The following is a 22,793-nucleotide window of genomic DNA, read 5'->3' on the forward strand; positions in this document are numbered from 1 at the left end:
TCTTTCAGTCAAATCAGGACGAGGATACCTTAATATAAACCGCGAAATCCATTAGTATTTTATCGAGACTGATAATTTAATATAATTGAGAAGAAAAAAATGTTAATTGGTATTTCAAAATCATGTTTAAGTATCGGGACTAATATGCGGAGGATCGGATGAAGTCTATTTAGTTGTTTTTAAAGTTCTTCCTAACAAGACGTGTGTGTTCCATTGTTATTTGGCACGGAAACTGTTTTTCTACCAACGCGATTTATTTTACTATAGCAAATTGTAAAGGTGGAGTGTACATGTCCCGATAATAAAACTAAGTGGAGCACATACGTTCTATTAATTTTAGAATTTTTGCAAAGTAGCCGTGATATAGTATATGTATATATATATATATACATATATAGTATATTTTGAATAGTCTTTGAAGGAAATCTTTTAATAAAATCGTTACACAAGCGAGGAGATAAAACCGGAAATAATTCGTAAAATCTAGCTCGTTTAATTACGTGCATTTTGATGCTTTTAAAAAGTTTAGACTAGACGTTGTAGCAGGCCTAATCGTTTATATGCTGCGATTGTATATACAGGCATATTTGAAATAAAATGTTCTATGAATATGTGAGTATTTTGGTGATTACGTATCAGTTATGTTACATACGTCAAATCTAATTTTAACACGACTCGATAGTGCAATCTCGTTGAGGCAAGTCAAGGCTAATGTCTGCCAGGACGAACGATACCGCCGCGAATAGGGCTGTGTTCATATCCAGAGCTTTCGGATTTTCCGCCAGCATGGTGTCCGCATTTGTATGGTGATAATAGAAGTATTTCTCATTCCGATTTAAAAGACCGCCGCCTGGCACGCCCGCTTTAATCCAATACGATATATCAGGTGATGTGCACGGGCTTTTTAATATCATATCACCCAACGGAGTTAACAATCTAGAGAGAAATACAAAAGAAAATAATTACAATGAAAGAAAAATATTACAATGACGTAATTTAAGGTGATTCAACCAACCGGAGTATTTTCTGGAGTACACATTGCACTATCTCGTTTCCGGAGAACTCAATGCCCATAGGCACGAAAGTACCGAAATCGGATTCCATCACGAATTGCATATTTTTATTCTCTGCGGCGTGATTTCGTATATACTGCTCTGCTCCGAGAAGTCCGAGTTCTTCGGCGGTCCACATTATCATTCTGCAATATAAATATATATTATTATGTAGCAAAACGTTAACGAAAAATAATTTTATATTATTATTAAATTCGTAATAATTAAATTATATGTTTGGCTGCCTTATCGTTCTTCGCGGCCGGATATCAAGATGTTTCAGCAACTTTAAAGCGTTCCAGGATATAAAAATACCACCCCCGTCGTCCAACGCGCCTTGTCCAACGTCCCAGCTGTCGATGTGTCCAGAAACAACGACTACTTTTTCAGGCATGGCAGAACCAGTAATATCCGCTACGACGTTCCTCGACTCAGTATCGGGATATCTTCTTGCTTCCATCTTCAAGTTTATCACTATCGTTTCGCCTAGATAAAAATAATGTTATTAGTTACACGAGTTTCATGAAATATTTCTCGTTCCTCACCTCGTTCCGCCATTCTTCTTAAAAGATTCGCATCTTCGACAGTTATACAAGCTGCTGGGATTTTAGTAACGTTCTCTGCGTATGACATCATACCAGTGTGCGGGGTGTACAATGAAAATGGCGTTACCGATCTTATCAAAGTGGCCACGGCTCCTAATTCCGCTGCTCTCACGGCACCCGTACTTCTATATTCGACAGTCTCTCCGTACGAAACAAACTTCTGGTTGTACACGACAATTTTTCCAGGTACCTGAAACATTTGAAAGTTACTTCGTTAGAATTACGAAGAAAAAAAACCGCTCCAGCGAGACAATCCTTTTATTTTGTTAAATATTGTTAAATATTTATTAAAAATACCTCTTCCGCCCTTTTCTTAAGTTCCGAAAAACTATTTACTACGATAGCGTTAGCCGTTATGCCTCCTTCCGGAGTCCCAACGCTGTAACCGAGACCTAATAACGCCAGCTTTTGTTTTCGTGGTTGCAGAAGAGTCGCAGATTCCGAGCCCCTAAAAAAGAAAAGAAATATTAGCCGTGTGTACTTTTGCTTCGAAACTATTCATATTTAATACGCGTTTGAATTTAATTAGAAAAATATAAATTAAATTGAAAAACCGTACCTGAACCAACGTGGCACGGTGGCTGATTCACCGTGAACATTATTCAAACCTAAATCGATTGACTTATTCAATACGTAATCAATGGCATCTTCAAGAGTTTGGGTGCCAGTGAATCTTGGGCCAAATTTATCAACGAACGTCGCCAGATCTTGCCACGTCGTTCCTTTGAAAGAGCCTTGCAAACTTTCATTGATTATTCTCTGGACGGTCGGGGCATATGAGTCTATCTCTTCAATTAAATTATTCGGTAGATAACAAGTGTCCTCGGCGTGTTGCGTTGCTATCATCGACTGGACGGACAGCAGCCACATGAAGATAAAGCCCTCTTTCGTTTTGTACCACATATTATCGCCGCACTCGGTTTTCCTGTAATGTAACGTTATATTATTATGAAAATAATATTGCGTAAGTTAAATATTTTAATCTATCGCAACTGAATCAATTATGACACTCGATCGCGATAACGATAAAAGCGAAGTAGAACAAGTACGATTTTAATAACAATCTGATTCAATAAATTGATATTAAAACACTAGAGTTATTTATTTTACGTTAATTTGACAGTGACTGTTAATTTATTCGCAAAATAATATAATATTTATATAATGTAGTATGCCCGAGAGCAAACTTACATTATAATTTTTTAAATATTACATATAGTTTGGTACATATCGTACTACACATATGTTTGACAGATAAATGGTTTTTCTATTTATCGAAATATTTATTCTTAAAATAAATTAAAATGTCATAAAAAGAAATATTAATTTAATATAATTATAATTTATAATATACATTTATATTAATTTCCAATTATTTAACACAATTAGAAATAAAATATTCGTACTGATTATGTCATCTACAAGACTTTAAATTATGTACTTACAATAAAACGTTTCATGAAGGAGATTGTGGCAGTTGTACTGCTTGGCGTAGCAACGCAATACTAATTGCTATTTCGTAGACGTCTAGATGGGTTTGTAACGATCGTTCACCCAATCGTTAAATGTATGATAAGCGTTGGTAAATTAGGTTTCAGAATTATCATCGTCACTTAATGACTGCGCAGTCATTTACCTAAAAAAATTATTTAAAAATTATACACAAAAAATCGACGTATCTTAAATTAGTACAATTATATTTAATGCTTACACATACGAACACCGTAAATTAATTACATCTGGCTTACGTAATACACGTATGGCACACATATGTAAAGCGTTGGCTTGAAAGAAGCACTCGAAATTAATGTAAGGAGCAAATAAACATTTAATAATCTGGACCGTTTTTAATACACTTGTGCTTTATTTCTTCCTACGTCTGATCTCGACTCTCTGACTCGGCTTCTGATACTTCTCCTTGCTCATGCATGCACCCACACATCTCAGTAACTCAAGCGTCCAATCTCGGTGCGTCTAACTCTCTTACAAATATGAAATGACCAATGAGACCGAATGCTTGACCAACGTACATTACCATAGCGCCTCCACTCCGTGTACTAACACACAGAACAGTCACGCATCACTTTACACATACTATACTCGTATGTAGACTTCAGCTCAGAGAGCCCAGCTGTAAAGAAAGTCGTCGTGTGGAAAATTACTTTATCGGAACACGGTTATAACGAAGCCATTCAATACTAAAATAAAGAGAAAATTATTAAAAATAATTAATGTGTCTCCTTCTACGTGACTCACATGTATGTATTAAATTTTTTATTACCAATTTAAGACGTTAAATTTATGCTTGTGCTCGACATTGCGGTGCCGTGTGCAATTTAGTTGCGGCAATCTCCGCCTCGACGGTCAGCTGAGCGAATGCTATCTGGATTTATCTTGCTCCGTGCTTCAGACTGTGATTATTTGTCTTCGCTATGACTCGAGGTTTTGCAGACACGTAAATCCTGTGCCGTTGCGCACAGTCGTGCAGTGATTACGTGTTGCGAGGAACGATCGCGGGACGATGATCTGACTGTTAACGTCGCGGATAAAAGGTTAAGTTCGCTGTTATCACGATAAGGAGGTTAAGTAGGTGGATGTCGCTTGTGGCTGGCCTCGTCGTCTCACCTGTGAACCAAGTGCCTGGTTGAATTTCCACGACGATGTCTGATTATTTTGCGGAGATGGGCTGGACGCCTCTGGGCGACGGAGAGGCGCCGAATCATTTGATACAAATGGCACGGTTCCTGCGAGATTTCGGCATGTGGGACTTGGTGGAACAGAGCACGGAGCTGCCACCGCCAGCGTCGAAGGACGCGGTGGCCAACTTACCCGAGATCAAAATTGAATCCGGCGATACGAAGCAGTGCCCGGTGTGCCTGAAGGAATTTGAAGTGGACAGTAAAGCCAAATCGATGCCGTGTCATCATGCGTTTCACCAGGAATGCATTATGCCCTGGTTAGAGAAGGTAAAAATGAAATGTTGCATAGTGACTGTCGAATTAAACTGTTTAAATAAATCATAATAATTAACATCAGAATATGTAAACGTTTGTGACACTTGTAATATTAATAAATTGCATTTTCAGACTAACTCTTGTCCACTCTGTCGATATGAATTGCCAACGGACGATGAGGACTATGAAATGTATAGAAAAGAGAAGAAACGAGCGGTGGAAAGAGAAAAGGACTTGGAATCACTGCACAATTCTATGTTTACATGAATATTTAAATGTAATTGAGAAATTGCATTTGATTTTAGTTTCGGGATTAAAAGTTGTGACTAGAATTAAAAATAACTTCGTATCATTCGTTAGAATCTGAAATCACTGACGGTCGAACATATAGTCAGCGATTGTATGATAAATATATTTATATTTATAAGAATTTATATATTTATTGTTTATTAATAAATAGCTCGTATTAAAACTATAAAAGAAAATCCACAAAATTATAACAAAAATTGTGATTTAAAAGAAAACAAATATTTTGTACATATCAACTGGGACACTATGATACTGTGACAATTTCACAAACTCACTTGCAACACGAAAGATTGAATAAAGAGTCATTAATTATTAATAGGAAATAATGTTTATTATACAGTGTACATATTTATTAACTTCATTTATTTTTATTTCTGTTATAAATTTTATATTAATAATTGTATTATGTTTTTTTTTTTTTTTTGCCGAGCGACGAATGCCTTGATCAGTGTGCGCTTAGACTATAACAATCTCCGTAAAAAGTATAGAAACTTCTGATTTTTATTTTGTTCGTTTGGTTTATTCTTTTATTCCTCTTTCTCTCCCTCTCTCCGATCTCTTCATCTTCTTTCGCTCTAACTCTCACACACTTTCCTCTTCTCTCGCCCTCACATTCTCCCATTCTCTCTCTTTCTCTCCCGCTCTCGCTCGCTCATTCACTCGTTCTCCCATTCGCTCTGTCTCTTTCTCACCGAAACACGATCGCTATGAACCATATCACCAAAGAGAATTGCCAAAATATGTTGCGCTGAAAACGGCATAATCGTTCGGCATATACAAATAATAGTACTGTCGAAGTTAAAGTAATTGGCGGTTTATTCATTATCTTCTTTTTTTTTTTTTTTTCACTCTCATATCGGTGACGCCATTCCGAAAAAAACGACACACCGCCGCCGTCGCGCCCATCGGAACGCGACCCTTTCGTAGTTCTTTCTCCCCCTTACCCATTTCCCTTTCCCCCCCCCCAATCCCCCTCACAATACTTCACCCTAGAGGGGGTTAGTATGTTATTAATTATTTATATATAATATGCGTAATAATATAAATAATGTCGTTAATATATCTATGATGATTACCGTTTCTTTAATGATAAACTATCTTGAATGATACACTTCTCTGCTAATGGCCATGTCCGTAATAGCTAGTTATGTAATCTGTATGCGAGCGTCAAGTGGGATAAGGTACGTCGTACAGAACTTTCGGCTCGGCATTTACACGAAATAAACGAACGGAGGAAAGTAATTGTTACAAAGTTACGTTCGAATACGGGAACACGTCCGTGGCGCGTAAATGCAAACGTCGGGAGACCTTTTTCCGTTTATCGATACATGGGTTTCTGACCCGGCGCGTATCCGCGCCGGAGTCGACTTTTTACAATTCAACGTAATAAATATATTATCTTAACAGAAATATATATACATATAAAAGACAGATTTATACAGATCAATGATATTTAACGATTTCTTTTCTTTTTATCCCTTTTTTTTTTTTTTTTTTTTATCATCATAGACTTGACTCCATTTCATATTCCATGATTTTTGACGAAATGCAGGTGTCCGCGACGTTCGCTAAAAAATATTAGTCCTTTATTTACGTCCCCGTGTTCTATCATGATATAGAAATGTACGACGTTAATTTTTTTTTTTTCTCTCTCTCTCTCTTTTTTTTCTGTCACTTACAGACTTCTTCTCATCGAACGCGTAGGTTGCTCCGTTTTCTCGCTTGCATCAAATGTATGTATCTAGCTTCCTAACGTAAGTGTTAAATGTAATTACTTTTATTCTTTTATATAATGCATTAGCTTCTTTTTCTCGTTATAATAATAATCGTCATTCCATAATAATCATAATCAATAACCATAATAATAGCAATAATAATAATATTAACCATCATCATCGTCGCGATCATAAATCCCGATGATGCTGTTAATTCGTCCATATCGATATATATATTTATATATATTTATATATATATATATTATATATATTATATTTTATATTACACGTTCCTTATGAAAATAATAATTCAAAATGGCATATCTTCCGTTCGCGCGCTATTACCCACCCCTTGCATCGCGCCCCTCGCGCCTCCGTTTCTCGGCTGCTCCTCTCGCACCTCACCTCTCGCCCTCGATAGAGTGACATATTATAAATAACTATTTTTATTCTACAGGCGTCGGCAGAATTTTTCGACGCTCGCGCGATAAAAGTGACCCGCTGCAGCTCGCAATGTGTACGCATATACCTCTCCTATGTTTTACAAATATCTATATGCGTCACAATGCGATTCCCGTTCGCCCTGACGAATAATTCTGCCGTTGAAAGCGTCAGCGAATCTCCGGAGATCTCGGCCGAGCACGAGCGTTCCGCTCGCTCTTCGCTACAAAATTACAACCTCGCGTGCTCGATGCCGTCGACACCGGTGGTACCGTCTCTCGCGCAATGATGCGTACGATTTAATGCCGGGACATCTGTCAATTCGCTTCCACGTGCTATTGCGCTTCAAGGCTTCTCGCTCGTTCGGCGTACGTTGCAGCCCGATATAATTTGGGAGTTTTCGAATTTTAAAAGGACAGCGTCAATTCAACGCCGACACGTTGCACGCGGTTTCCCGAGAGACGGACGCATTATTGGTTCCCATAACGCAGCGTGGTGAAAGCCGATAATATCGTTTCTGATAACTAGCCGCTGGTAGCGTCGACGGCATCGCGGTTTTAACACTGAACGTCTCCGAAATATCCGCGAGCTATTGTACGTACTTAACTTCCTCCCGCTTGCTCTCCGAACGCACGCATACTATTTATAATATTATTATCACGCGTGGTCTTATTGTTCCGCGCGCTTCTCTAAGCTCAACACGCTGATATGCTAATAATGCTCTGTCGCACGTTGCGCAGCTATATCGTTTTATCAATTACTTTTGATCTACGCGGTATCGGGTCGTTTGTTCCTTTCGGCATACGCTCGCAATCGAATCGAATTTGTTAAGCTTTGTGAACAAAGTACCAAACGCGAAACGCATATGTTTTATGATGTGCCATTTTCACGTCCGATCCAGTCGTCCGATTATACAATTCGTTACGAAATAATTAATAATGTCGTTCGCCGGATATTACTATTTGCAATATTTGTGGTAATAGCGTTGACAGTAGCATTGGTAATAGCATTGTTAATAGTGATAATAATAATATAATAATAATCAAACAATAATAATCTTAATAGTAATAAATCAACCATCTCGTCTACTCAATTAATCAACTCATCAATTTGGCTCACTCGTTTGTAACGTTTTACCGTCAAGTGTTAATACTGTTTTGCTTTGTAATAATTATTATTAACGCGTTATTAGCTTCGCAGCGTTGCTAACTAAAGAACTTTTTTATTTTTTTTTTTTTTAAAGCAGCGTTTTGCAGCAGAATTCATTATTGTATTAAAATAAACTAATCTACGGTTGCACGTACAAAACTTTGCGCCAGGTCGTAAACATGGTCAAAAACAACCGAATAATAAAATGATAATATATCTCGACTAGATCAATTAAGCTATTAATGCACGTTCCCTGCATCGTCGTCGGCAAGAATCATTCTTAAGCGATAAAAAAATTCTTAAGGAATAAAAAATCCAACTTGGATCCTATCCGGGAGCGCACCCAAACGTCTTCTCGTTACTCGCTTCTCATCTTCCTTCTCTTCTTTTTTTTTTTTTTTTCTTTTTCTTTATTTTTCTCTCGTTTTCCTTACGCCGCGTCACGCGCTTCGATCCGATTTATCAAATTGCTCGAAGGTGCGGGCGTAGCGATTGTGAATTATTTCAATTACTGTGCCTCGGGGCACAGTATTTTTTTTTTTTTTCCCTCCCTTTCCGTCTCCACCCTTCTTTCTTTCCTACACGAGGATCGTACCTGCGAGGGCGAGATTTGTCGCGAAGGGGAAAAGGGGCGATGCACCTCCGTCACCAAGCGCCGCCTGGCCTGCTCTGCGAACGTCTTATTATTTTCATACACTATCATAGTTAGTACTTCCGCTATATAGGACATTACGTGTGCACCGGCATGTACGTACACCCTGTGCTATATTGTAGTTTTCCTATGTACAGATATCTTCTTCCGACTTACTGCGGCGAGCACCGTGGGCGCGCTTTCCGGATCGCCGAGAGGCGCGATCTCACCCTCGTCTCCGGATCATCGGCACGCGGAAAAACGGCGACGCACCCTCGACGATCCCGACCGTCCCTCGAGTCGCCTCGAGTCTGATCGAGGAAAAACTCGCATTGTTACGTCGGGGTTTGATTATACTACGCAACGTTCTCGGGCCCCGAGCGCGAGGGCGCGTTACCCGGGGCCGCCGATTACAAAATTTTATTGTATGCCACGCCGAAATCAACAATAAAACTGATCTCATCTCTTACGACCTGTATAATATCTTTCTCCCGCAAGGCTCGACGATACTTATCGCGTCGCGCCCAAGTATGCGTTATGTATATGTGTACACGTGTTATGAATTATGCGTATCCTTATCAAGATTCATATTAAGTTCGTGTATGTGTGTACGCGTATATGTCCCTATGCTACTCGCGTACCTCTTTTCCTTCTTTTTTTGTTTTTTTGTTTTTTATATATACTCGACTCTCACCCGCGCCTTCTACCGTCAACCGCCAATTTCGCCTCCCTATATTCAATATGTAAAAATATACAGGTTATTACAGATGTTATATAGTCGTAAGTACAGTTAAAAAATTCTACACTTTTAGCCTCGAGTACGGGATGCAGTCGAATCGTCCTCAGAGTGATCTACGGCGGTCGAAAGCAAATCCAAATCCGAGAAACGCAAGTGAAACGCCATTCAACGTCGTCGATCGGACATACCGCGTGCGAGGAAAGTATGCAGCCGGATAATAACACTGTCTGTCCGACTTTCCCGGCGGAAAAGCCAAAAGAAACGTGCGCAATGGGTCGCATTGTACGAGCGTACAATGTATCGCGAATCCGCGTTCCGTCTCGATAAAGCGCCGGCCGTCGTGACGCAAGACGCACTCTTTTTTTCACACCGACCGCCGTACAATATATTAAACTGTTCCTTTGCACTTTCGTAAGGATACCTAAACTATATATGTGTATATATATTTTATATATATATATATGTTTATATATATATATATTTATATATATAGAAATTATTTAAAGATTTGCTCACGCGCGGACGTGCCTATAATGTCCGATACGATCGACATTCTCTCGAATGGACTCAAAACTGACGTGTTCTGACTAGAGATCACTAGAAATTCCGCGCGCCTTTCTCCCAGTTCTCCCTCATTCTGACTAGATCCGCAGACTTTTAAGTCGTAATTGCACTGTTTTCGAAATTCCTGCAAGCGAGCGTTAAAGTCAGTCTCGCGGTGCGCGTGGCGCGCACCATCGTGATTAGATTTACAAGTTCTCCTATAACGAACGACAATTGCCGGATCGATCGTCACCGATCACTTTTGAGCCTTGGCGGCAAGACCCGTCGATAAACAATAAGCGGCTAACGCGTGTAAGAAATCGTTACACATTTTATTCGCGTTTCTCCTGAAAATAGTTCATCCATCGATGTAGCGTTGGAGATTGAAAGTAATTTAAAAAAAAAAAAAAAGTCACGATACCAAACAGAAATGCAACGAGATGCAAATTGAGAAAGATTTAATGTAATTTAATTTAATAGACTTATAGTTTAAATAAATACCGAATTAATTTGCAATTTGTTTTACACGGATAAAGGCTCCTTTAACGTATAGTATTCTATTTACTTAATCGTGTGCGATTAATACTTGTAAAATTTTTGACAACACAAGGTACAGTGGATAGATAAACCATTTGCTGGATTATCGATGTTTGAAAAATACTACTCTCGCCTGGACGGTACAAACTGGGCCTGGAATATCCGTTCTTTAGCAACGGGCAACTCGCCAGGGGCAACTGTCGTTGGTTCGCTTATTACGGAGTCATTTAACAAGTATAGTATTCGCAACAGTATATATAACATCTCAAGTAAACAGCAAAAGCGCATCGTTACGAGAAATACGGGAAACTAAGTCAATGTATCGTGATAAATACAATCGGTACAAATGTAATCAAGCAAATAAATGTTCGCGGCAAAATCGCTGTGCCAGAAGCACTGCGTTCCACTGAACGTTCGACTAGAAATATCTTTGGGACCCGACAGCGTAATCGCGTGACTGTAAACATTTTCAGGACAGTATTCGAGGATAAGTTCATTAAAATGTAGGATCACAGCGTTGCGGCATCAGCATATCAATCGTAGGAAATCGTATCGACGATTGAAGAGCGCGAATGTCATGTGCGAGCGTTCGAATCACCGGCACGCTTCGCCACCCAACGTCCGCCCGAAATTACAATGAAATATTAAGGGCGAGATTCTGAGGAGGAAACGTGTCTTTTCCGCGAAAAAACTTGGCGCTTCCCTTCGACATGACTTCCGTCAGTTTACGTTTGGAGATTGTAATTTGTATTAAAATATTTTCTTTTACAAATGTCGCGTCTATGATCGAAACGAGCTTGAAATAAGCTTTGAAATATCCATCTTATACTTTTATATGAAATTTTCGTCATCAATTTTTTCTAGACTATCTCATCAATAATTATGTGATTCGTGATACTCTGCGAACAAAAAAAAAAAATTAATTAACGTTATAGCTAACGAAATTTCTTCGCAATTTAAATTGATAACTCGTGTAGCTGAAAATCTCCGGCAAAGACAATGAACGCTGTCGATCGGAAAACTTGGACCAGAGTATCGTTTCGAAAGCGCATCGTATTTTATTTCGTCGGCCGTTCGCGCGTTATCATACCGGCATCTCGTGCGAAAGAGGCCACTTGTTAGCCAACTGTTGCATTCCGAGCAGGCGCCGAAGTGGTGCATTATAATTTCCCCCGATTCCGGCCCGGTTTTCTTCTCTCAGTCTTGCCTCGCGAGTCAATTTGCGAGAAGAGCTTGCGACAAATCGTTTCGACGGAATTAAATAAAGAAATCAGAGAGGGGAGTTCGATCGTAAAATAGGTACGTGGCGACGCAAACGAGCGGTCGTGTCGTGTCAAGAATGTAATGAGAACACGGTTCGTCATGCTTCAAAGAGTATCGACAGACGTAACATTATCTCGCTGTTCGCGCATCGCGACATGTGCTCGGAACAGCGATGAATTTGGAAGAATCGACGTTGGCACAATTATTCTTACTCCCACGCTAATCGAAACGAAGTTTCGAACGAAAGGCGGAACTACGTCGCTCGTACTGGCTAACAAGTTTTTATCAAATAGTCTTGCGAGTCACTGATGACGAATGGAGATTCGAAGCGTTCTATTCTCGCGTGCTACCTAATTAAAAGTATTGGCATAATGTCGAGAATGAACTATTGTAACGAAACGTTATCCCTACTCTTCTCTGCAGTTAACTCAAACGCGTTAGTGAATATGTATTTGCCCTAAAAAAAAAAAGGAAAAAAAAAAAATATTTTGACTTTAGATTTTTAGTCCCTGATACGCAATTTCTCAATTGCTGGTTTTAGTTTTACGTATTAATTTTCCGACGTACCGCGTACAGCAATGGATGTCTGGTGGACGTTCATTGAATGAAAAAATGACATCACCATCATTTTCCGTGAATTAAATTTTTTTTTTAATAATTTGACGTATGGGATTAGCAACAAAAAAAAAGGATCTTCTTTTGAGACTCGTCGACGTCCATCAAATTTCCGATCAGCTGTGCGCGGAGTACGCGATATTGTCGCGTGTAATAAAAATGCGGACGCGACGCTACAGAATTACACAAAGATTTTAGAATTCGAACGAGAAGAATATATCCGAATCGTGGGCATAATGTCGATTGGCGGGTGTCCCCTGGAACAATCGACTTTCGAGCTCATCTCAAAGTTCCGTCACTCGCGTTCCCCGTTCTCCGTTCGTTTCCTCTTTTTTTTTTTGTTTTTTTTTTGGGTTTATTTTTTTGGGTTTTTTTTTTCTTTTTTTTTGGAGAGATCCATCGTAACTCGAATGCTCAATGTCGAGTGCTTTCTCGTCTGCACGTAGCCATTGGCGAGAATTCTTATGCCTTCCCGTATGTGTTCTCGATTTAAATTTAATTTTAGAGTCGACTTTCATCATATTATATTATGTCTTGACCTTACGCGCTACGAGATTAAAGTTAAAAACTTGTCTTTTGGCGATTAATTATTTAAAATATGTTTTGTCTGCAAGAGTAACCTTTTAACGCCATACCCACGCGTTTATATCGTCACGTTATCCGCCGTGCTCTCGTTCATTACACATGCGTACGTCGCATACACGCACATCCACTTTTCCTCTGCATTTCCGCGCTTTGTCGCTCTGCCGATTTTTTTTTTTGGGTTTTTTTATATTTTTTTTTCCTTTTTCACGCCTGCCTCTCGTCGAGTTACCTCGGACTAACTATTGTTCATATCTCAAAAGTGTGCTAGTTATCTGTATCTAAATAAATATATACACAAGCCCGATGCATACCTATACACATACGTACATGTATGCAATTATATGTACATGTGTACGTATCGAGCGTGTAAGATAGTGACGCACTTTTAGCGCTGTGAATCGCGTGAACAGTGTGTGACTAGTGTGTGTGACGGAGTCTGCCCTCGTGGCAGATGATCCTAGTGCGTTAGGTCTAATAAGTACGCGGTTAGCGATAATCATTATGTATTTATCCATTCGCTTAAGATGGCTCGCTATATAAAACTACGCTATATGCGAATCTTCACGAATCTCTATTCAGCGTTTCGTAAAAACTACTACGTACCACAAGCCCTACTTGCGTTCTTACTTACGCGTTCCTCGCTCTAACGTTTCTGCGTTTAATTTTTCTTCGCTTCCCGATACGTTTCTATATACTCTCAAGCGCAAAGAAGACGTACAAAAAGTTTTATACCCGCCGATTCGTGACGCATGATCTTTTTCATTGTTGAAACTATTTCGTAAAGCTCGCTCGGTCGATGCACGTTCCGAAAAGATTTTAAAGTAAATGTAAATTATATTTTGCAATTAGTAAAGCTGCGGAAATGTTACTGTTTTAATGTTGCATTTGCTTTTCGCGTTGTTCATTATCTATCAGTTAAATTTTCGTTAAAAAGTTAAATAAGCTATTAAAAAAAATTCATTATAATAGTAAGTACGCCACGAATCGATGTTTTTTTTTTTCTTTCTTTTTTTACTAAGCAAAGTTTTTAATTTTCGCATAATAGAGATAACATCTTTTTTTTTTTTGTAATTTGTTTCGCGTGAAAGTATAATCGAGATCCCTTTATCGACGCTAAAAAATACAGCCCAAAAATATCAGAGATCGGAGCTAAAGGAACAAGAGTAAGACAGCTCCCGATCACTCAGCGAACGCGAGAAATGTTTGGAAAAAATACGAATCGATGTCGCTCCGCTTTTCTTAACGACAGCGAACAGGGTGTAGTTAAATCGTTGGATCCCAATATGCATAAAGACACACCGCTTTAACGAACGCGGCGTCTCATTTGCTTTAGGAAAGAAAGGACTTTGGAAATTGGAAACTTCGCGTTACAAAGTATTTCAGCGCGCTAAGTTAAGCTCGTTATACATAGGAGACTCTAATGTTCTAGAATATAAAGTTGCTTCCCCATCATTAAAATTCGTCGCTCATGTCATAAACGCGGTGTAGAAGAGCCTCGTTCTTCCGTACGCTCGTCATCTCGCGTGTCGTTGGTCCAAGGCGGGCTTGTGTTTACCGAGATAGATAAAGAGAGAGGTTGGCAGGGGAGAAAAAGCGAGAATTAGGAAGGGAACCGTGCCATCGAGGAGAAAATACACTTTGCTGCAAATCCGGACTGCGTGCATTTGCATATATACCGAAAATGATTTCTCGCGTGTCGCGTAGCATAACTAGGAAACGCACTGTTGTTCGTCGGGATGATAAGGAACGATTGGTCCCGGGTAGTCGATCAGAGTAGCGGCCGGGTAAGAGAGGCACGGGATAACACCGCGTGAGACAAATCTCTCGTGGGGACTTGGGGTGATTTCGCGACGGCGCGACGGCAGAAGACTCGAGCCGGTTTTGAAGCCGCGCGAAACTTAATCGCGTAAAAAAAAAAAAAAAAAAAAAAGAGATAAAAAAAATCCAGGAAAAGGACACAGAAACTCGCGAAGTTTTCAGTCGCTCTTGTGTAACAGCGCGTAAGCGTACCTGAAAGAATTGACATAGGTCGCCCTGAACGTCGTGTCGAGCGGCGAATTACAGCTAATAGTCGCGACGCGGTCGCTGCGGTCCATTTGCATCCTCCGATTGCCGCGGCGGGAATAGCGAGGAAGCGATCGGCGACGTCGAAACGAGATTAGACGGGGAGAGAAGCAGATCGCGAGAAGAGAGAATTACGCGGGATTGGGGAAGGAAGAACGAGCGAGGGTGTGATTGTGCTCGCTTATCGGAGAACGCGGCGCGATCGGTGCCGGCGCCTCGTGTACCCCCGCGACGGATACGCATCGAGGACGTGCGTACCTGGCGAACCCGTCTCGCGAAGACAAGGGAACTGAGGCTCCATCTTAGCAGTATGCGATACTAGGACGGCCCGCTAAAAACTTGGCTTCGTTCCCGAACCGTGACGATGAAATTCACTCCCGAATCTGCGACGAGCGTGTGTGTGGTGTGTCTCTAACGTTCGCGCTTAAGGTTTACGACGACATACAGGTTTAGCTTACTCGTATATTTAAGAATTAGTACGATTAAGTGGTCTTAGTTAAGTATTTTAGCCTCGCTCGCCACTCACGTCCACGTTTTATACGCGTATGCGACTCGCGGTATGGTTCCCTCGTGGATTGGCGCGTGTCTGCGATATCCCTGTGTATTATGCGTGCGCGAATCTGCATGTACGTGTGTGTCTGTCATGTGTGTGCGGGGGTGCGTGAGTGTATACATGAAGATGTATTTATTTCTCGTTAATTTCACTTCTCTCTTTTTCTTTTTTTTTATACAAGTTTACGCAAATAATTGCAAAAAACATACCCTGTTTCCTAGTATCACCGACACCACGGCTGCCGGATCGCATCGCGGCGCGTGTGACTTGATTCCAATTTACGTTCTACGTCTAACTGGGACTCGGTAACAACGGCGTAGCGGTGTCGTGAGGGTTGATAGGTTTTTTTTTTTTTTTTTATCTTTGGCTGCTTCTTCGTGTGAGTGCAATGGTGGGTGCTGCTGGGGTGTCCGACGTTCGTTCCCATCTCCCGGAGCGAGAGCGCGAAATTTACATCGCTTGTCGTGTCTCCGCGCGCGTTGATGTACAACGGCGATCGGCCGGCGAAAAATGCGATCCGTTAATATTGATTTCGCGTCCACTGTCCGCTTTTGCGCGAGGGGATCGCGATTAATTAAGAATTAGGAAATGGCGTGTAAACGCGGATCCGATCGCGTGGCACGTCGCTCACTCGCGAGGCGCTATCCGAGGCGTGAGATCGACGGACGTTCGTAACGAAGATGCGCGTCGATCCGACGAATTCGCGATTTTGCGGCCGTTCACGATGATCCCGAATTCAGGAGCCGAGACACGATGTATACCGGCCGAATAAGAGCGGCGAAAAAAATTAACGCGAGAAAGGCGACGGCAAGCGATTCGATACAGAGCGGAGATGCCCATTTGCGCGGCACGCGCACTAGAACTCGACAGGAAAAGCAAATCTTGGTTTTACGCTTAAGTGACACTCGCCCCCTAATTAATTCTCATTACCTTACGACTACTATCTTATTGTACATTATTGTAAAGTTACATCCTGTGTGGTTTTTTTCTTTTTTTTTCTTTTTTTTTTTTCTTTTTTTTGCTTCCCATCTTATTCTTAGATCTTATCGTGTCTCCGTCCTAAATCCGGATACGCTCGCTCGATCGAGAAACCGCAGGAATCCGTTCGCATCGGTATAAGTATACGTGCATTCCGGACCGTTCAGAGTATCGATTTTCATTTGGCAACCGACCCGTGTAACCGACAATCTTCGCTCAGTTGATGCAAATGAATTTACGCGGTGGATTGGGCGCCACGAATTGATACGAGAATCGCGTACTCGATTCTCGGACGCGATACATTCTGACGTCTGGGATTTTGCATGCGCGAGCACGTCGTTCTCCCAGAGCACGGAACATTAATTGCGAGCGTCGAATTCGTCTCAGCATTACAATCACGTCATGTAAAAATAAATTCAAAGCTGATCCTCACGGAATACACTATTATCATATTATCATTTCTCCTTAGAGCTAAGAATATCTTTTTCTTTTTTTTTTCCCCCTTTTAGTTAAGTCTCATTTATTTCATAGCGAGATGCACACTACTTCGGTTGTAGCAAAAACTTTGTCTGGATAAAATAGTTGTATTTTTATTTTGTTACAATAGCCGTTACCTTCGTATTTATATATTTATATTTATATATTATGTATATTATTTATATTTATATATGTATCTATATCATTATTTCATTACGGTATCTAGGTTGTGTTTCTTGATATTAGCTAATGGTACTGTTAGACTTTAAAAAGCTTAAAATGTAGTGATATTATCAATTAGTGCTTGCACAGAAGCATCTCTCCAGTATACGTGTCCTTTAATGTGTGTGGGCGTATGTGATGGGTGCTTGTGTCTCTGCATGTATATGTATGCACGTAAAAGAAGATTCGCACGATGCGCGTATGTGTCTACAAGTACTCGTAATAGCGATCTGGCGCCGTCACTTCTTCCGAATTTCCATCTACGGGCGTCCCACCTCGCGCCGCGCCGCGCGTCGGTCCGCGATTTACTTTCAAACGGATGGGAAAATCGGAACCGTCCGCGATCCACGGTCTTTGCGCGAGACGCTCGAGAGCGAAAAGCATTTCCCGATGGAACCGGATATCCCCCAGTCGCCCCCGAGATTCGACACGGAACAAAGAACGTAACCCTCGGAGATCCCGCTGAGACGCGATGAAGACTTCCTCTACGATCCATCACCTAATTTCCGCGCGTCTCTCGCAAAGTGCGAGAGAACGTAATTGCGGAGCGAGCGCGATCCGGGTGAAAGAAAACCGTGGCAAGTTTGCCGTTTGAGGACGAGCATGCGCTCGATGTGATTACGGTCCCGATGGAGAGTCACTCGGAGGGACGCGAGCCCCTCCGGCTCAATCTATGCGATCGGACCGGCGTATCTGGCCAAGGAGAATCGTAGACGAGCGTCTAATCCATTTCGATCCGATCCCCGACCCGATCCATTTATCTCACGGTTGTATTTCGCGCACGTACGTCACACGTAAACCCCGTGCACGTGTGCCACAGAGCTCCCGACGATCACCCGTGAGAAGCGAGATGTCCGCTTGCGGAGGCGATAATCTTCGTCTACAAGCGTGCACAGTTTGGCACGAGCTGGCGCACACATACACACATTTGTACACGAAGGATCCGCCGACGCCTCCGTGTGTGCACATATGCGGTTTCCACGGCGATTACCCGTTAATTCGAATTCAGAATGACCGAGATCAACGAAAGACGCCGCACCTTATCGGATTTATATCACGGTTTTTTTTCTTTGGATTCAGATTGTAATTTCTGAAATGTACAAAAAAAAAAAAAAAAAAAAATGTTTCCTACTATTAAATTAATCAAAGCGCTTTCAAAATGCAATAAATATTTTATAATTATAATTATATTTGTGTATTGTATTCGGTATTGTTTCGTCCTATCTTTTCCCTAAGAATGCTATCGAAAACTTTGAAGGAAAGAGATTTATAATATATGAACGATTAATGACTGATTATGAGACATTTCCATCTCGCGACCGTGCGCGAGTCGGAGCGTATGGCGCGGTGAGCATTTATCTATGATTTTGCCGATAATATCACGATGAACTTTCGCGCGTCCCATAAATACCCGCGAGTCTCCCGTTGTTAAGTCAACTGCGCCCGACGTCGTTAATAGCTTCCCCCTTTTTCATATATATATATGTATATATTATATAAATTTAACCTTCTAAAAATGACAAGAATATATGCGTATGTTACGTTACTGTAGTGTATAAGTTAGGTATATGTACCATAAATAATCGTTATCGTCGTTTTATCCCTTCGTCTTTGTCGTTTTAGCATTTGTCCGGTTTATCCGTTTTATATATATACATATATATGCATATTAATATTATGTCGTCAATTCGTAACTAGCAAGACCTTCCTTTCGCGCACTCCTCCCTACGTCGTATAATTAGCCGCGTACGTGCACACGCGTGTGCACGCACGATTACACACGCGCACGTGCGTGAGCCACGTACACTGGATATCTGCGTTAATTGCGCACGTGCGTCGCGCGCCACATTCGGACGAGCAACAAATTCGCGGAGCGGATTGTAAAACGAGAAGATTTTTGCTCGTCCAAAAACGTAGGTACGTTTATGCATACATATCTATGTACATATATGTGTTTGCGTTGTGTGTGCGTGCGTGCGTGCGTACGCGTCCTCGAAGTGTTCGTATAATCCAACGTGTAAACGTAAATAGTCGTGGCAGCGCGCCGGACCCAAGCAAATTCATGTCTCACTAAACTCGTCCTCCTCCCGTTTCCCTCCTCACGTGTATATCCGCGTAATAATTTATTAGACGTTGATTTACCTAAAACTAGAATAATTTACTAAGTATCTAATTCCTCTCGGTCGATACATATATACGCATGTACACACGTTACGTGCGTAAATGTGTGTGTATGCGTACGCATAATTATATATAATATTTTATATATATGTATATATACTATATAAATATATATATATAATATATTTAATATTTATCATATATATACATATATACGTTGTTGGTACTTTGGATGATTACTTCCGCTAGATCAGAGTTCTCCTCTCCGCTCCATCGCTCACCCACCCTACACGTATCTTATGTATTCGGTTTGTTTCACCCGCTCCCTCCCACCCCCCCGTTTTCCCTTGCCCTCGCCTCTGCACTTTGGCTTTTCTTCGCGAGCGATCTCGAGACTCTTCGACGTACTCGACCGGGCATCGCACGCGAAATGTTCAATGTTTTGTCTATTTAAAGTCACAGGAATTCCGCGCGAACACGCACGATTGATCGATTGGGCGTACCGATACTTACATACGGCAGCATGCGGTTCTCTTTTCCCGAAGGAATACGTTGAAATCTGTCGTCGTATTTTTTTTTTTTTTCTTTTTCTAAGTCCCGGCCAACATCGAACAAAGTACACAGTCAACTAAATCATTGCACTACAATCGGCTCACATAATTCTTCCTAAACTCAATTATCCTTCATACTTAAAAGTTAAAGCAATAAACACGAAAAGTATTACCCCCCGTAACTGCTTGTTCCCCTTTCTGTATCGCAGCCTAAAGAAAGACGGTAAGCGACTCTAGAATAAGTATACCACACGCAATATTACTACCCTTGTATAAACTTCTTTTAGTTCACTCTACTTCTTTCCCCCCCTTTTCTTCCCTATTGCAACAATAACAGAAGGTGGCGTCGTCGCTAATTAAAAACTTAAAGAGGACTATCATCATTGGCGATATCGTCATCGTCTGGATAATCACAGCCTGGCTGACATTTCTCGGGCGATGCTTAAGCCGATCACGCAAAAGTCGATCCTCAGATCGAACCAAACCGCGAAACCGATGGCGGAACGGGCGGGGGCAATCGCGCCCTCGCGCGCGATTTATCTCTCGATGTTCGCGCAGGAACCACAACGGAATAGATTATACTTTCGGCCGGAAACTCGCGCGTCACTTACTTAGCGATTAATTACAATGATAATCACCATAATAGTAATAAGAGCTATTAGTCGCGGAGGACGAGCACCGTGCGAACGCGCGCGAGTAGGACAGGACCTTCGCATCCTCCTCGACGCGTGGCACGACGCGCGTAAGCTCTTCCACGCACACACGTCCGTTCGCTCTTTCTTTCTCTCTCTTTCACGCTCTCGCACTTCTCTATCTGCAGTATATAAAATCTACAGCGCGTCGTACGTGTTTAAATCTTAAACGTTAAGGAGAACCCGATATCCGGCTGGGATGTCGGACCGGCGCTGAGCCCATGTTCACCGCCTCGATTCTCTCTGCTTCACTCTTCTCCCCATTATTTTATCTTCTTATTTTTTTTTTGTATTTTTTTTTCTTTTTCTTTTTTCAAAGTTTTCAGAAGCGTTTCGTCAGACGAGCACCCTGTATAGCGTATGATTGACATTTGTCTTTTTGGGAGAGAAATATCGGACTTCGTCCGTGTCTTCGGGACGAGCCTGCGTTTTATTCTACTTTCGTCAGTCGCGCGGGGATTAGTATCCGTCCCGTTGTCGTCGTCGTCGTCGTCGTCGAGAGTGACACGCGCAAAAGATCTTCGCCGCGGATATTGCCACGTGCGATGCGAACGATACAAAAGACACGTCGGCCTCTAGTGCTACGGAGATCGTCGCCGGGCTGTTCTGTCCGGCCGATGGACACGGCGATCCGATCTCGTCGGAGATCCTCGTCGAGGATCAGTCGGGCCGCACGCACGAGTTCCGCGAATTATCTTTTCCGCGCTGCGTCGGACCGGGCAGCGAACACGACGAACACTCTTAGGGCGGTTTATCGACGAGATATTTCGCGATAGCTATTGTCGGTTTGATGCTGGACTATCGTCGCGGCACGATGTCGTGACTCGCGGATGTAACTGTAGCGGTGCCGTCGCCGCGTATATCCGGACGACATGATCGGTTTTATAATTACTTCCAGCGTTCCCGGCAGATCTCACCAGAACGATCGGATTCTCGAAATGTTTGCGACAGGCTCCGCTGCACGTTCGCGCGCTCATTCGCGCCCGCATCCTCGAATCTTCCGCCCGGCAGTACGGGCCAGAGGCTAAGATTCGCGTGGGACGAAAAGAAAGCATGCAGGTCTGTAGTGAAAACAAACGAACGGGAGACAGGGTTGCCTGTCTCATAGATCTTCGTTATCCGAACATCCGGTGCCTCGTCCTCTTCGTTCTTCGGCTCTGTTTCTCTGGGTTCAGCGCAAAACATCCTTCATCGCTTTAGCTTCAGCCTCTTCGCCGCCGCCGCACGGACTCCAACAACGTTGAAGTCGTTGCTGCCCTACTGACTTCTAAATTTTTACCCTCTAAAGAATTAACTAGCTAGTATACTAAGTTGTTACGGCGGAGAGCGTTGTAACGGTGATTCAACTCGTCACTCCTGATCGTCGAGCGTCCATCGAGTTCACGTTCTCGGACGACATCTGCACAATTCAGATAAACAAAACTGTGTGATTTCTTAAAATTTATATGTACAATAAATCACCCGAGTGGAAATTGATTTCTACCGTTACCTAATAATTTAACGACGAGCTAAAAAAGCTAGATATCTAAACGTTTTTTGTCGCGTAATTAGTCTGCTGCGCGTCCTGACCTACCTAACACGTGCTCGACTGCCGAGATCGCTGCGTGCCGGGGTCAACGACCGTCGCGGTAGTGTGAGTGCGTGCGTGTGCTAACATCTGGCCGGCAGTTTTCGCGTTCCAAGTTCGCAAGGTGGAGGACGCGCGGGCAACGGACGGCGAGAACCGGTTTGCCTGGCGAATTCGACAGTCGAACGAACGCTGCGACCGTCGCGGTAGTGCGAGTACGTGCGTGTGTCAACATCTGACCGGCAGTCTTCTTCGCGTTCCAAGAATCCGAGCTCGCAAGGTGGAGGACGCGCGGACGGCGGACGGCGAGAACCAGTTTGCCCGGCGATTTCGGCAGCCGAGCGAGTTTTGCGTAAGGTCAAAACAAAACACTAAACAAGTACGCGACAAAAAACATTTAGGTATCTATTTAGAAACATTGTCCGTGCTG

The 22,793-nt window shown here is 42.0% G+C and overlaps 3 protein-coding genes across 24 annotated transcripts in view; 1 reads left to right on the top strand and 2 right to left on the bottom strand.

Annotated features, from left to right (window-relative positions):
* Positions 1 to 470: 470 nt before the first annotated feature.
* LOC139110307 (carboxypeptidase Q-like) lies at positions 471 to 3,855 on the bottom strand. 2 transcript variants are annotated; one of them, XM_070669985.1, is made up of 8 exons: positions 3,375 to 3,855; positions 3,103 to 3,293; positions 2,217 to 2,582; positions 1,955 to 2,105; positions 1,598 to 1,847; positions 1,298 to 1,538; positions 1,016 to 1,198; positions 471 to 936 (listed from the first exon to the last, which is right to left on the bottom strand). In XM_070669985.1, the coding sequence occupies exons 3-8, from the start codon at positions 2,558 to 2,560 to the stop codon at positions 666 to 668; spliced, it is 1,440 nt and encodes a 479-aa protein (XP_070526086.1). In that variant the 5' UTR covers positions 2,561 to 2,582; positions 3,103 to 3,293; positions 3,375 to 3,855; the 3' UTR covers positions 471 to 665. The 2 variants fall into 2 exon arrangements, with proteins under 2 accessions (XP_070526086.1, XP_070526085.1); XM_070669984.1 differs by having other exon boundaries at positions 3,369 to 3,855.
* Positions 3,856 to 3,964: 109 nt separating this feature from the next.
* Positions 3,965 to 5,246, top strand: LOC139110313 (E3 ubiquitin-protein ligase RNF181-like). The gene is made up of 2 exons (XM_070669993.1): positions 3,965 to 4,623; positions 4,744 to 5,246. The coding sequence occupies exons 1-2, from the start codon at positions 4,318 to 4,320 to the stop codon at positions 4,876 to 4,878; spliced, it is 441 nt and encodes a 146-aa protein (XP_070526094.1). The 5' UTR covers positions 3,965 to 4,317; the 3' UTR covers positions 4,879 to 5,246.
* The window catches only part of Bru3 (bruno 3), a 535,780-nt gene continuing 518,216 nt past the window's right edge, over positions 5,230 to 22,793 (bottom strand). For all 21 annotated transcript variants that reach the window (XM_070669981.1, XM_070669973.1, XM_070669976.1 and 18 more), the window contains one exon: positions 5,230 to 22,195. The gene's annotated coding sequence lies outside the window, so the exon portion shown is untranslated. The remainder of the gene's footprint in view (positions 22,196 to 22,793) is intronic.

The sequence above is a fragment of the Cardiocondyla obscurior genome, linkage group LG20, assembly GCF_019399895.1.
Source record: "Cardiocondyla obscurior isolate alpha-2009 linkage group LG20, Cobs3.1, whole genome shotgun sequence".
NCBI classification, from domain to species: domain Eukaryota; kingdom Metazoa; phylum Arthropoda; class Insecta; order Hymenoptera; family Formicidae; genus Cardiocondyla; species Cardiocondyla obscurior.